At 34.5% G+C, this 16,562-nt stretch overlaps 1 protein-coding gene across 5 annotated transcripts in view; it reads left to right on the top strand.

The window, feature by feature from the left end:
* LOC120754910 (sodium channel protein type 1 subunit alpha) overlaps positions 1 to 16,389 on the top strand; it is a 93,221-nt gene extending 76,832 nt beyond the window's left edge. For all 5 annotated transcript variants that reach the window (XM_058421279.1, XM_058421282.1, XM_058421278.1 and 2 more), the window contains 6 exons: positions 2,905 to 3,186; positions 9,831 to 9,884; positions 10,236 to 10,373; positions 12,039 to 12,143; positions 12,492 to 12,762; positions 13,130 to 16,389. In XM_058421279.1, the coding sequence (XP_058277262.1) occupies positions 2,905 to 3,186; positions 9,831 to 9,884; positions 10,236 to 10,373; positions 12,039 to 12,143; positions 12,492 to 12,762; positions 13,130 to 14,298 (2,019 nt within the window). In that variant the 3' untranslated portion in view covers positions 14,299 to 16,389. The remainder of the gene's footprint in view (positions 1 to 2,904; positions 3,187 to 9,830; positions 9,885 to 10,235; positions 10,374 to 12,038; positions 12,144 to 12,491; positions 12,763 to 13,129) is intronic.
* Positions 16,390 to 16,562: the final 173 nt, after the last annotated feature.

Raw genomic sequence — 16,562 nt, 5'->3', positions numbered from 1 at the left:
CTGATCTAGATTTAAAGAGCAAGCAAAAATAAGAGCTGTAGTTGCTAACATTCTTTTAATCTTCTACAGACTCTTTCCAATAAGATGAGAATGACAATTTTTATTTGTTAAATTAACTCATTAAGAAATGCTAATTGACCTATTTTCTACGTTCAGTCCAGTTTTCAATTGGTTCTCCCTTTCTTCTGTCCATTGGCTGTAACTTATGTGTGTAGGTGTTGTTTGTGTATGTATGGGTGCAGTCTTGGATATATATTAAGTTAATATCCTGGTTATCCTGAGATACCTCAGCTAATTCCCACAGCAAAAAAACAAAAAAACAAAACAACTAAACCAAACCAAAACAAAACAAAAAACCCACCAACCAAACAAAAAAACCCCAAAACAAACAAACAAACAAAAAACCCCAAACAAACAAACAAACAAGCAAGCAAACAGAAAAATGCAGTTCAGGCAATTTTCTCCAAGTGTATTTGTTGAAGAAATTAAAGACCTCTTGCTAAGGAGGACTTTACAGTCAGCTGAGCATCTGACCAACGTGTAACAATGCAATTTTACATTATAAATATGATAGGGGTAAGGCTCAACATTGTTGAGGGAAAAAAAATCAAGCAGAAAAAAAAAAATGTAAACAGAAAACAACTTCTAAAAGTTTTAATTTTCTTTTCTTCTTTTCTTAAAAAACCTTCCAGGGGGACTGGATAGCTCAAGGGGTTGGTAATAGGATACAGAGCCTTTCATCTCTAGGTCACCAGTTCGCATCCAGGCCAGGTCAGTAGTGACCAAAAATTTTTACCATTTGATGAGTTTTCAGTGACCTCTATGAAATAAGTTGTTGGAAGCACTGTTGGAACAGTTGCTGGAAGCTGTTCTCTTTTTATCCAAGAAGATGTGGCTGATCTTTTCATGGTCTCAGTGGTGAGACTGCATTACCTGTTCATCTAAAGATGCAAGACACACTGATGCATTTTGTAGAAATCTTTTTCTCTACAATTATTATAAATTCATAATTGTTGTAACAGTTATTGTTGCTGTTATTATTCTGCTGCCTGTTCTGGATCTGTGCTGTGGTTCAATGGATGTCAGGGTTGTTATAAAGGTAATTGCTACAGGCACTTAATTTATGCAAAATCATTCTTTGTGTGAGCAGAGGTAACCTTAATTCATTTGAGTTGCAGAACTAAATCCCCATTTTTCTTTCTTGACATCTTTATTTTCAGGTTTTTCATCAATACTAAACAGAGGAATTCAATCAGTGTAACACATCTGGAACATTTTTATGGGTGGGGAGAATAAAAAGATAAGACAAATACTAGCTGGCCTAGAATTTCAAAGCAACAATAGCATAATGCAGTGTCATAGATCAGGTTAGACTTGGAGCAAATTTCAGATTTTCTAATTCCATTTCTAATTTTTATGTTGTTTTCAGTTCCATGAAGCTAAGTAGCAACCTATTTATCACTGGGATCTTTTAATCAACAAAAATACAATCTATATTTTAAAAAAAAAGAAAATAAAAGGTTTTATAAAAGATAAGGATTATTCTGCTACAGAAAGGTCCCATTTTTACTGTCTAGCAATGGAGGAGAACCTTCTAAATGAAAAGAAAATATCCTTTGAAAATAACATTTCTACCTAAGATCTCTAAACAGGTCCTAATTCCTGTCCATAACATTTGGGAGGAGGGGAGGAGGGGGCTGAGTGACAAATAACACAACCACAATATTCCTCTTCCAAAGGCCTTCCAGAGGCTGTGAAATGCAGGTAGTAAGACTGAGCAGTTCTAAGCTTGCTCACAACTATGTTGGTAGTGGGGAGAATGTATCTATATTGCAGGGAACAGAGATGGACTACGACAACTTAATATACTCCAATATCCTTGCCAATCCTTCCCTGCCTTGCTGCAGGACTTAGATTACTGAAAGTCAGAGCCCTGCTTCATACTTTATCTTACCTTCTTACCAGGTCCCAAAAGTTTACAGAAGAAAAAAATGTAAAATTTAAAATAAAATATAACTCATAAATGAGAACCTGGAATTCGATACTTGAGGAAAAACAACTGCTCATCACAAAAGTTTTGATAGGTCTGACAGACACATGTGATTAATTACTGTATATATCAGAACAATACACCTTTCATCTACATAAGATTTATTGACATCTTGCCTGCAAATGTCTGAGAAGGCAACCCCCCCAAAAGTAATTAAAAATGCAAAATCAAAAGTCCTAAATATATCTTTTTTTAGATAAATAACAGGTATTGCTAACTTAATACATGAAACAACAAGACTGGAGCTTGAAATAAATTATGTTGATTCAAGTAGACACATATTGCAAACCTGTCTTGCTTTCGTATACAAAGAAATTAATCTTTGTTATAATCTTGCATGGAACAATAAGGCAATAAAGTTATGTATTTAATTCGCGCATAATTCTTTTATGTAGAGCTTAGTTTCTAGATTCATGGCATTTGTGTTTTCAGCTTAAATTTCAAAACTATGTTGATCAAATCTACAGGCTGCCATTTTGCTTTAAACATTTTTTAAGCTATACTTTCATGCATTTTTAGAATTTTATTATGTCTACATTTTTCATTTAGCACATTTTTCATTTTTATCTAGAACAAGTGAGTGTCAGGCCTCATCTTACTACTGCCAGGTCTTCTCTGTTGTTTTTCTATTAATTATTTTCATTATCTCACTTATTTTCTTTTCATTACATGTAGTAATGTTAATAATTTAAATGAATGGTGCAATGCTACAGTTATTAATGTACTGCTTTAAAATTTATAGTGTTAGTTTCTGAATAAGCATTTATTAAGGAATGGTGAAACAGTATACAAAAAATGTATTGCTGTAAATATGCTTATACTCTTTTCTCTTTCCCCCTGTATTTGTGTACTAGGTGGTTGTGAATGCCCTTTTAGGAGCAATTCCATCCATCATGAACGTGCTTCTCGTTTGTCTTATATTCTGGCTAATTTTCAGCATCATGGGAGTAAATCTGTTTGCTGGGAAGTTCTACTACTGTGTTAACACCACAACTGATGAAAGGTTTGAAGTCGACCAAATCAACAATTTTAGTCAGTGCGAGGAACTCATAAAAAACAATCAAAGTGCCCGATGGAAAAACGTGAAAGTAAACTTTGATAATGTAGGATTTGGGTATCTTTCTTTACTTCAAGTAGTAAGTGTTCACTCTTTATATACCTTTTCCTGTTTATATGCAGTAGTGAAAAGCAATTCTGGCAACAAAGAGACAAAACATTTACCTGATGATCTCTATCTGTGACTTAGAAGTAATGCTACACTGGTAATTGATTACTCTTTTCATCATAAGCAGTAAGTAGAGTCTACTATGACAAATAAGGAATTTTTAGGACATCCAATGACATATCTTCCTATTAATGGCTCCCTTAGTCCTTCAGCCCCTTTTAACTTTTGAAGTTTCTAGAAGCACCTAGGAATGGTATTGAAGCATCTAAATATTTTAGTGTTACAGTTGCTGAAAAAAAAAAAAAATCTCTGTTGATATGATTAAGTCACAAAGAAATCCAGGTAATAAATCTCATCTCAGGTTTGTGGCTGCCACCAGTGCAGATCTGATCTAAAAAGCTTTTTTATGAGACCTTCTTATTCAGAAGAGAAATAAGAAAAGAAAAGTAGCAATTGATACTATAATCGATGAAATATTTTCCTCATATTTATGTGCTTAAGGACCTCATGGAGTTTATTTAGCAAAAACTGAGGGAAGAAGAAAGAAAATATATGCAGGAAGATACTATAAGATTATGACTTCACTATCAAAAATTGTGTCCTCACAACAATGTCTATCTCTGCATTTTGAAGCAGCTAACAATCTGACCCAGCTTTAACCAAGAAAATGCTGGATTTAACCTATGTTGTGTAACTTCATCAAACTCCATGTTTTTGGGGTTTTTTGAGGTTACTATCTAAATCTGCAGTATCTTAGGCTCCATTTTTATTGCTTTTAAATAAGTTTCCAAATTTTATGTTGTTGATACAAAAATCTCAGTAAAACAAATCATTAAGATGATGCAGTGGTATGGACATCATCCTGTACAAGGTCTAAAACAATAGTTCTGAGCAGTGTGAACTGCCTCTCCCATCTTACCTGTGTGACTGGTAAGTCTATACATTTAAATTTCATTATGATTACGTACTTTACTGTCACTTCGGGAAAGAGTGGAGAGGGACAATAGTATTAAAGAAATAAAATACTGAACTGAAGACAATTTGATTTTGATAACTAAAGACTTTAAGTACTTATTTTCTTTGCCATATTTATGAAGTCCACTCACCCTGGGAGGAAGAACATGTCATTACAGGGGTTCAGGAGAAACAAGACATCAACAAAACTCTTTCCAATAGTTTGCAACTCTCTTTCTAGTACTAACCTATTCTACTTTGGGACACAGGTAATTATTCCAGGTTCATTTCCTTCCTGGCTTCGTGGCCACCATCACCCCCCCTCAGCTACTTGCAGGCGTATCTATTTCAGTGTCCTGGCTATGCATAGATTATTTCATCTTCTATTGATTGAAAACACTCAAATATTTCTTAAATGAAGACTTAGATTCTTAAATTATTGAGTTTTTTGGGAAGAAAACAAGGAAAAATTTGCCAATTGTTCCCACATTTCCAAAGGAAAATTAATCTAGACCTACCACAAAGGGACCTAGGTCTCATGGAGGACAAGCCTGTCTGTTTGTGCAGTATCTACATCATAGAGATCTTGCAAGAACATGAGACCCTTGCTTAATGATGGAGGATTTTTTGTGTGAGTAGAACGTCCATAACAACAGCACTTAATTTTTCTGTATTGCTAAAATGCTTGTAAAAGCATCAAGGTCTTTTTTGTTTGACATAGCAGGAAAAACAGGGGCATTTCTGTCACTGAACAAAACAGAAACTTGGCCCTGCATATTTCAGTATTTGGTAAGTAAGCCAGTAGTAGTGATTTTGCAGTTATGGAATGATAAGAGCCCTAGGACCAAGAAAGAATAATATCAGCTTGATTTTCAGTTAATGCATTAAAATGTGGAGAATCTATGTCTTTCCACCTTCAAGAAAACAAGGCCACAATGCATAACTGCTTGAGATTCTTACATTGCTTTCAATCAAAAAAGATACTGATAAGGCGACTTTCTATCTGAAAGTACTTCTGATCAAACTCTAGAACAAGACTCCAAAGCCATGAAGTCAAAACAAACATGAGACTTGAATAGGTATGTCATAGCCTTAGATTTTTTTACCCTTCCTAAATAGCTTGCAGCAATAGAAAGAAAACTAGATGCTAAGATATGACTCAGTTAGAGGTATACATTACTGTGTCAGAAACAAAGATAAAGCTATTAAAAGTTTAGCATTTGGCCTAAAATTATATACTGAACCCAAAAAATCTGATTATAAAACCATGGACACAAGTGGATATGCTTTCTGTTTGCCTAAAGTGAACATTAATGGCCTTTCCACTGAAGTAATTTGGTTCTCCACTTACAGTAACACTAGTGCTGGACCTGAGAAAATAATCTCAGGGACATCAACATCATTTTTCTAATAACAATCTCTGTGAAGAGTACCAATGCATGAATTACTGATACAAGGCTAGGAGGCTAGAAAATAAATGCAGAAAGCTTCCTCTTATTCCCCATTATTTCCATTCTCCATTCTGCCCTCTGGCTCATGCCCTTTGAGTCAGCCAAAGAATGTTGTAAATCCCTTCAGCTTTTCTGGGTTACAAGAACCACAAAGTCATTCCTATCTGTATCACAAATTGGAGTGAGTGCTAAGGCAAGTTAGCACCATTTGCATGACAAAAAATCAAAATGAAAACAAACCAAAAGAAACTCAAACCAAGGAACTGAGGACATTATTATTCTGGGAAAGACATAAATTAGTTCTATGAACAACTTTCTTTTTAATGTTTCTGCCAGTATATGGGTCTGTTCATCACAGAAAACCCTTCTTTCTTTTAAGAGTGATATGGAAAAGAAACATATATATTTCACACAGAAACACTCAAAAGCAGAGGGGTAATTTCAGAAATAATAATCTGGGCTCAAAAAATACAAACATGTGATAGTAACTTTTTAAGCAAAAAGAAGTCTCTAACAAGCTCTTTCTTGAGTTTACTTGGCAGTGATGGTGAATGACTTTCCTGAATGAGGGGCCTAAGAAAATAACATTACCTAATTCTTGGTTGATATTTCTATTTTTTTTCTTCTTTCATGGGAGGGGTTTGTGTGGAAAATCTTTAGTATTATAGTGACGTTATAATTCTTTCTGACCAAAAGTACAGCTGAACAATACATGTCATTGCTAAAACCAAGTTTGTTGATCAGACTGTTTTCCAGAATTCTTAAATAATTTGGAATATAATTATTCGTGCCATCAGTCACATAAGTACACATTTCTTCTATACGAATTATTTCTTCTATAATACAGTGTAGATAATTTTGGTTTATGTGGATCTTCAAGCTTTTTTCATTTATTGGTCTGAACTTGCTTGAGTATCTCTCTGTCCCTAAAGAGAACCATCAAAGCAGAGACAGATCTGCTGGAGAAATTCCTTTCACAATTGTCATGCACCAATGAGTGAAGAGGAAGAGGTTGGTGTACACAAAGAGATGTGGCATCTGCCCTGATAATTTTATGGCCTTATGCCTTTTAACTTGAACCTAGTATTTGGATTCCTTGGTAAGTAAATCTCCCAGAGGCCTGCTTTTATCCTGCTAGTAAGGGTGTACCCAGCTTACCAGGATAAAATGTGGCAAACCAGCGGGTCTCAAAGCACAGTATTATACTATACTGTTGTTACTAATATCAGTGAGAAAACACATCTCTTGAAGTGTATGGTAAAAAAAAAAAAGAGAAGCTGAATTCTAAGGCTAAAAGTTTAGGATACTTTCAAAGTTCCAGCAGATTAGTATTTTAAAAGCAAGATGCTATTGTATCTCCAAAAGGGAATGTGAATCTTCGTGGTGATTATTTCTGGTAAAGGAATTGAGTGGTAAAACCCCAGCATGATTACAGCTTCATTAGAAATTATTTATCAGGGGAAAAAAAGAAATCTATTTTTTTTTTTTTTTATATCAATAGTTAAAGAGATGGGGGATTTTTGTTCTGTTGTTTTTTCTAACTACATTTGAATCTGCATTTGAATATGTGTCACTGAAATTTCCTTGGGGGGAAAAAAAATTTGGAACAGATGCTGACTTCAGTTATACTGCTGTAATCTTTGAAATCAGTTAATTACTCCTGATTTAGTGTCACTGAGAATATACAATATATTTTATATGGTAATACACAAAATGGAAATTATTCATTTGATCTCAAATAATTTGATTTGGTCATTTTCTGTGTTATTTTCTTTCAGAATACAAAAGTACACAAATGATACCTTATTTCTCTTGAAGAGAACACATTGCAGACAAATATAAGCAGGTCTATGCATCTACAGTAAAAATAATGCTTCCAGTAAATGGGATTTCTTGACTCAATTTCTTAAAAAATTGTAATATCTTTGAGTTTTATGAAACTCATTGTGGAAATCATAAGATAGCAATATGTTATATTTCTGTTTTTCCACCCCACACTCTTTTCAAGTTTCTTTTTTAACAACAAAAATAATAATGCAGCTCAGTTCTTCAGCTCTATTTCCTATCACTAGTTGAAAGGGTACTGTCTGTTTATAGTGCAGTACATTAGTGATGATGCTGAAGCTTAATATTTTAAAATTAGTCTATCTTTTTTCATTGACTCTAATTAGTCTTGGCTACTCCAATAAATTTGCAAAAACACAATAATTGTTCTGCTTTGCTTGGAGGATGATGCAAAGATCATCATGTGTCCGAATCTGAAGCAGCAGCACACACTTTGCACGAGTGCTGCTCCATCACTCGCATCATCTTTCTGAAGCAAAAGTGTGCCCATTATTTTCACGTGGTGTTTCACACTGAAGTGCTGATCTCAAGTCATGACATCCCAAAGTAGGCAAATAGCGTACCAAGAGACAAACAAAAGTACCACTGTAAGACATGAAGAGATCATCTTGCCCTCTTTAGACCTTGTTAAATAAAATGGTGAGTCCTGTTTTGGTTGCCATTGCAAGAGGTGAACTAGTATAATAAAGCTCAGAGGAAAATAAGGAGAGTGATCAGAGCTCTGGAAAACAAGAGTTCCATGGGAAGATTGAAGGAACAGTGATCACTACCTAAAAAAGAAAGAGGGCAACAATCAGTTTAAAAAAAAGTAAAAGATGCTGCATGAAGGTGATTACTGCAGTTCTCCAGATATGTAATGGCTATGACAAGTGAGTCTTACATGGGAACAGAAGGATGCAGATATTAGGAAATAATAAAAGGAATTGCCAGAATACATATTTTTAATAAGGTTGTGGAGTATTTACCATTAAAAGCCTTTGAGAACAAGTTAAACATATATTATTAATTACATAATTAGACCTTATCTACCTCTCCTAATCCCTGGCAGTCCAAGTATTCCACAAGGACTTTGAATGCTTCAGCTGACTTTTACTTTTTTTAGATTTATTCTTGATATATAGGTCCTCTGATCTACATTTTGATTTCACCATCATACTGTTAGTTGCCTGAGCTTCATATTTTCTGTGTTGACCCCAAGATGTGAAAATTGCTGCACATTGGATTTCCATCTAAGGATAATCATGCTCTTTACAGTATTTCACTGTTTCAAAAATGTAAGGGACCTTTCCCTTAAGAAAATAATTCCTTCTCATTTTTAGTTCATTTGGGGATGATGCCAAACTGCTCTGTATCATGCATAAAAAAAGAGGTTTTTTGAAACTTCCACTAGAAAGGAAACCTCAAGATGATGGTGGTACAGCAAAAAACATGGATGAAGAGTGTTCCATTCCTGACTCTATCCTGCAACTGGTCGCTGTGGCAAGGAAAATGAAGAAACCAGTGATCTGCAGCCTTGTTTGCAAAATTGTAATGAGGATTAAACAACAGAGAGCTATTTCTTTTTTTTTTTCCCCCCTGTATTTTTGGGCACAACTGGATTAAAACCCAAGAAGTGATTTCTACTTGGAGATGTTGCCTAGTTAAAAGAGAACTAATTGCTACAAAAGAGAAAATTACTTTTTGTTTTGAACATTCTGATGAAGCAATCTATGCCTCACTATCACATATAAAAATTTACAGATTTCAGGCAGAAGAAATAGCTACAAAATTTCAAAAAATGCTGTAATTTATGAGGCATATAAAGTATTCAAGCATATAAAAATTTTCCTACTACTTTATCTCAGAATGTATTTGAGAGATCTAGGCTATGTGAACCACAATGCAATATATTTAAAATGAAAATAGAATTATTAAACCCGGTAAAATCTTTCAAAATAGATCCTGATTGATAGGAAAATACCTTTTTTGACCTGATCAAATTTTTGGTTCCCTTTTGTTGACACCTTTCTGATTTGGGAGGGAGGAGCTATTTATCAGTCATAATTTGTAGCAATTCAGTTACCTAAGGCTATAGGTACAAAGTTTTTGCAGTTGACATGATTTGATGAACTGAAGTGCCTTCTATAATTTCTGGTAATTAGAAATTAGAAAAAATTTAATCATACTTAGTGCTTAAAATGTTCATATCAAGACAAAGTAATGGGATACACAGCAGTATATCTGATGAGCAGCTGAATAGAAAGCCAAGAGGCAAACTTCATTAGAAATCTAATGCTACTAATTATTCCTGGTGTTGTACTGAGTTGCTGGAAAATATTAAATGAATTTTCTTTAGAATGCTTAAACAGGTGTGTACTGTTCACAGGCTACATTTAAAGGCTGGATGGATATTATGTATGCAGCTATTGACTCAAGAGATGTAAGTAATGAAAATATTTTAAATTATCCTTTTTTTCTTCTTTTCTTTCCCCCTGAAGTCTGTCTATCTAAAAGTGTGTATTTATCTCACATAAGTGATTAATATCCATACAATAGAAGAAAACCCACTAAATTAATTAGTATGACATTCTGTGGTAACAAAATGTGGACAGCTGAATACAAACTGACAGATGCTATCAGCAAGAGGTGGAACAGACAAAATATATTGATATAAGTGACAGAATATTGTTCAATACAAAATATTGGGGATACCTTGTGCAAGGTTGTCTCTTGTTTGGTTGAAAATTTCACAGGAAGTCTTAAGAATGATAATTCACTTTTTTTTCCTTAGGTGTTACAGCAACCCAAGTATGAAGACAACTTGTACATGTACTTGTATTTTGTAATCTTTATAATTTTTGGGTCTTTTTTCACTCTGAATTTGTTCATTGGTGTCATTATTGACAACTTCAATCAGCAAAAAAAGAAGATAAGTATTATTTCATTGCCCTTCTAAAGACAGTCTAAAATATATGCATTTTTGCAGGTGCATGATATATGGAAAGTACACACATAGCTTGATCAAAATGGGAAAAGCTGCAGTATATGACAAAATCATACATGCAGGATTCATTAAAGTAATAAGGTTTTTCATTTAGTGAATGGGATACATCCTTCTGTTGTAAATGCCCAGTTTAGTCTTCTTCAAGTCATCTGCTTTTTTTGTGACTAAACTTCATAAAGTCTTCCTGCATGATCCAAACCCCTGAATTAGATCCCTACATTAAAGCATGCATAATTTCTTGGGGTTTTTTCCTTCTTGATTTGTAGTTATTCTATAAGCTCACAAGAAAGTAGCTAGTTGGTTATGAAAAACAAAAAAATATTTCATCATGCAACTAAAGATGATGTTTTAATGATCCCAGGTATTCTAGTTCTATTTTGTGGCACAGAACAATCTGAAACTATATAGAGCAGAAGTGGTTTGAAACTATTTCAAGACCTTTTTTTCTTGTTTCATAGTGCAAATGTAGATAATCTCACTGTTGTAGATGGTCTTTGTAGAAGATGATTCCCTTTAAAATTATTTTCTGTAAATAGAGAAAGCAATGAAAGCTCAAGGACCAAATTAGACAGGAATTACTAGTTTACTTTTACTTTACTGGACTGCATCACTTTCTTTGGGTTTATGTTAATAATGAGAAATACTAAGTAAGATTTTTTGGAAGCTGTACATTATAGAAACCTAGGGGTATATTTTCAGGGAGCCTGTCCAGCTTATGGTCCATGCATTCCCATGTCTTCAACCTTCCCACACACTCATCCACAAAGAGCTGTATCCAGTCCTATGTGTGTACTCACATTCCTGAAGCTACATATCTGCAAGTATCTCTTACCAGGTGTCATGAGTTAGTACAATTTTTCTTCAAGAGGTATGGGAAATGTTACAGGTTTTCATTCAAGCTGCCTCTAAAAGGTCACTATGGATTTTGGTTAGGTTACCATGAAAGACCCATAATTGCTTCTTTATCTTCAGTGTCAGACTTCAAAGGCAGGTTCATGCTTTTGCTAAACAGAACTTCATTGCACATGAAAGCTAATCAAAATAAAAGATTTAAAAGAGAGCATTTTGCTGTTAATAGTACCACGGGTGCTTCAACCTTCAGATAAATTTCTCCAAAGTCTGATAATCCATCTTCTAAAGAATCTTGAAGACTTTGGGCCCCAATACTACTGTGACTGCTAAACTAGAGATATCTAAAGCACATTCATGTACTGAAAACTTGACTTTGTCTTTTTCCTTTGTTTCACTAAAATCACAGTTCAGAAGTGAGTTTATCTCAAATACTATTTATTGTATCTCTTCCTATAAAAGAAAAGAGGTACTGAAAATGATTTCCTGGAGTTCCAGGAAAATAACTGTAAAAAACTTGCTTTTTTGGGGTGTTTCATTCTGTGAAAGATTCAGTACTGGATGTCCAGACTTCTAGACTAAATGCTTAGATTGTAGACATCTGCATTTAAAAGCTAAGAGATATTTTCCAATTCAGTCCTCTTGATTTTTGAATCATTCAATCGTATTTCTTAAAGAGATTTTTCTTTTCAGCACTGCATATAAATGTGATTATAACCAGTTCTGATTTCATGTTTTTACTTTGGAGGTCAAGACATATTTATGACAGAAGAGCAGAAGAAATACTACAATGCAATGAAAAAGCTTGGATCCAAAAAACCACAAAAACCTATACCAAGACCAGGGGTAAAATTATTTATACACGTCAGACAAACAGCTATTTACAAAGAGTTTTTATTGATATAGGGAGAGCAGAAATATGCCAATTGAAAATTATCAGTAACTGGAGCATTAGTCGGCAGAAATGGAAAACAAAAATAAAACAAAATTCTTTTTTACTTACAACTATTTTATATATGAATATGCAACACAGGAGGCTGAACTCAGTTGTTGTATTTGAGTACTCTATTTAAGACCACTAGTTACGATTTTATCTCATAAGCCTTACTGCATGTGTTTTTCTATTTTCTTTTAACAGGAAAAGGAAATAAATTACAGTTTGTATTGGATGTTTCTTTTTTCTTTTTTCCTCAGAATAAATTCCAAGGCATGGTCTTTGATTTTGTGACACAGCAAGTATTTGACATCAGCATCATGATTCTTATTTGTCTTAACATGGTTACCATGATGGTAGAAACTGATGACCAGAGCAAAGAAATGGAAAATATTTTATACTGGATAAACCTCGTGTTCATTGTCCTTTTCACTGGAGAATGTGTCCTGAAATTAATTTCACTTCGCCATTACTACTTCACTATAGGCTGGAACATTTTTGATTTTGTGGTTGTCATTCTCTCTATAGTAGGTAAGTCTTGTTAATTAAACTAAAAAGAAGGCAAAATGTATAGGAAGTGAACTTTTACTTGAATAAAGCTATATGGTGAGCTTTTGCCATTGCAAGATTTACAGCCAAGTCATTCAGCTTTACATTTTAACTTGTAATTTAGCTAAACCAACCATCAAAACTGTTAAAATCATCCAAAATTTATTGCACCTGCAACTATAATGTATATCTGCTAAAAGAGAAATTATGCAAGTGGAATATACAGAATATCTATAATTGCTACATAAACCTGCCAATTTTAAAACTATGTTTCTAAATTTCCGTTGTGATATGGAGATTTACTGGTAATGTGCCTTGGTTTTCTTACTTTCTTTTCTTTCTTTTCTAGGTATGTTCTTAGCTGAGATGATTGAGAAGTACTTTGTATCTCCCACACTATTCAGAGTCATCCGGCTTGCCAGAATCGGACGAATCCTGCGCCTCATTAAAGGCGCTAAGGGAATCCGCACTCTGCTTTTTGCTTTGATGATGTCTCTTCCTGCTTTGTTCAACATTGGGCTGCTGCTCTTCCTGGTCATGTTCATCTACGCCATATTTGGCATGTCCAACTTTGCCTATGTCAAGAGGGAAGCTGGGATTGATGACATGTTCAACTTTGAGACGTTTGGCAACAGCATGATCTGCCTGTTTCAGATCACCACATCCGCTGGCTGGGACGGTTTGCTCGCCCCAATTCTGAACAGTGGGGAGCCAGACTGTGACCCTAACAAGGCTCATCCAGGGAGCTCTGTGAAAGGTGACTGTGGCAACCCTTCTGTTGGGATTTTCTTCTTTGTCAGCTACATTATCATATCCTTCCTGGTGGTGGTGAACATGTACATTGCTGTGATTTTGGAGAACTTCGGTGTTGCAACTGAAGAAAGTGCTGAACCCTTGAGCGAGGATGACTTTGAGATGTTCTATGAAGTCTGGGAGAAATTTGATCCTGATGCAACACAATTCATGGAATTTGAGAAACTGTCCGATTTTGCAGCAGCACTTGAGCCTCCTCTTCATCTACCCAAACCAAACAAGGTGCAGCTTATTGCAATGGATCTGCCCATGGTGAGCGGTGACAGAATTCACTGCCTTGACATCTTGTTTGCTTTCACAAAGCGTGTATTGGGGGAAAGTGGGGAGATGGATGCCCTCAGAATACAGATGGAAGATCGGTTTATGGCATCCAATCCCTCTAAAGCTTCCTATGAACCAATTACAACCACACTGAAGCGAAAGCAGGAGGAGGTGTCTGCTGTCATCATTCAGCGTGCTTACAGACGTCACCTTTTAAAACGAACAGTAAAACAAGCTTCCTTTATCTATAACAAAAATAAAACTGAAGGTGGGGCTGGTCAGGGTCTGAAAGATGAAATCCTTATTGACAAGTTAAATGAGAACTCATTTACAGAGAAAACAGATATAACTGCATCAACAGCAGTTTGTCCACCTTCTTATGATCGTGTAATGAGGCCGGTCAAAGAAAAACATGAAAAGGAAGATAAAGATGGTCAGAAATAAGAGCAAATAGCAAGCAAAATCATATATGTGCAAAGTAGTTCATAGTCTGTAAGGATCATGTGTTCGTGTCAACAGGACTCCTGAAGGAGGTCTATGCCAAACTGACAATTTTTACAAATGTACTGTACATTAAAGGTCAGTGCCTATTAAAAGACAGTGAGCCCTTGTCAGTGACTGTGATAAGAAGAAACAACCTTGACAGGAGGTTACTGTTCTCATTACCAGCTGACACTGCTGAAGAGGAGAGAAAAAATGGCTACACAGACTGTAGGGACCAGTTAAAGGGGTGTGAAACCAACTATTTGCGTGTTTAGCATAAAACAATATGGTAACTGTACCCACTGTTTGCATTTCAACTGCCACATACTTCACATTTTTACAAAATCTGTGTTGGTGGATTCATCTTGTTTTTATTCATATGTTGTTTATTATATGTGACTATTTTTGTAAATGGGGCTTCTGTTGGGGAAGGGAATTAAGTACACATTTACAGGTACAAGGGCCAGGTGTTCTATTATACAACTAATATACACACAGAAATTATTTGCATGAAGGCATGCTGCACTTATAGATCATGCATGAAAATAACATTAAGTCACAAAGAACAACAGGTTTTTTTAGCACAGTGTTTCTGGAAAGGAATAACAGATTTTGAGGTGCTTAATTAATGTATTCATGTTGTATCATGTTCAAACAAGTCTTAGTATGCCTGTAAAGTCCTCTACAACTCACAAGAATAGTAAATACAATTTATTTTTTGCACAGGCCATTAAGTTTCAGAAGGAGAAAACGTCTTCCTAGGTCTGGAGTCACAGATTTTGTCTCTGTCAAACGTCTTTCTGCATACAAATACTAAATTAATCTGCCTCAGCCCACCAAATTGATCAAAAAGAGCCCTCTATAAAGTTGTTCTGCTTTATCCTGCAGTATTGTTTAGCCATCTTCAGCTCTCAGTAAGGTTGATGTTGTACACATAAATGAAAAACCCTCTGCTATGTAAATAATTTTTAACCTGTGGTGCATGTTTGAGCAAACAGATAATGACTTTAGCACATTTATTGCATCAAATATGTACCACAATAAGTGTAGTGTGCAAGCATTCAACAGGTAAAATTACGTATTATCTACCATTATAGATAGTTTGGATGCAATCAATGCATGTTTATATTGCCTATGCTGCTATTCCTTTGACTGTCCAGGATTCTTAAACATGGGAAGCCATACATCAGAGCTAAATGAAATAAACTACTCAAAAAGACCTCATTCCTCCATACCATTAAGCAATATTTTGCAGCTATTTAGGAGCTTATTTGTTTTACATTTCTGAATTTTCAGTGAAAAGCATATAGTGTATATCCAAACTGTACAGACATTGAAAACTACTAAAGCTGTTGAAAATAATGTTAGGATTTTATAAGCAAATATAAATACTGTAAAAATCATTTTATTTTATTTTTCAGCATTATGTACATAAAACAAGAACTGAATTTTATCTTCAGGTTGATGTCACAACATTTTTGTTACTTTCAGTCCATAGCACTTTTTCACAGAAGAACTCCAGAGAACAAGATATAACTAAGTGAATGGATAACTGTAGGATCATACTTTTTACAGTATTTGCCAACATATAAATAATTTCTGCGAAATAAGTACATAATTTACTTCTAAAAAAGCTACATTTTGTTTTTTATTTGCAGTTGGGAAATGGTAATGTCTAAGCAGTGCCTGCATCATAAGTTTTCAGATACAACCTTTCTTTCTGAGAATCCTGAATCTTTTCTCATATTTACTCACATGTTTTTTGTTTTGTTTTGTTTTATTTTTCCAATCATGATGCACTAGAACAGTTCTAAATGTTATCTAGGGTCCACGATATTTTTTCACAAAGAAAAAGTAGCAAAATTGTATAATCCAACCCATCAGGACATTTTATGTTTCTTACACAGGAAAATTAAATATAGATTACTTTTATTAAAATTATTGACTAAATCTGTATTAGTGAACTGCATGCAGAAAAATGCTATTACCCTAACTGATGCTAAAGAACATTATTAATGCGTCAAAATAATAAAGATTACATTTTTTATTGTATGTTCCTTTTTTGTTTATTATCTGACTTTAATATAAAAAGGGTATGCTTTTAAACCACAGAATCAGAGGATACTGAAAACCTTTACAGCAGCTGTACTGTTCTTCCGTGTAAGAAAATCCTTGAGACTTGCTTGTTAGTCACTAATTAGGAACTTCTTATTTAATGTGTGTCA

The sequence above is a fragment of the Hirundo rustica genome, chromosome 7 (assembly GCF_015227805.2).
Source record: "Hirundo rustica isolate bHirRus1 chromosome 7, bHirRus1.pri.v3, whole genome shotgun sequence".
Lineage (NCBI taxonomy): Eukaryota > Metazoa > Chordata > Aves > Passeriformes > Hirundinidae > Hirundo > Hirundo rustica.
The sequence above is the reverse complement of the archived record's forward strand: the minus strand, read 5'-3'. Positions and strand labels throughout refer to the sequence as shown.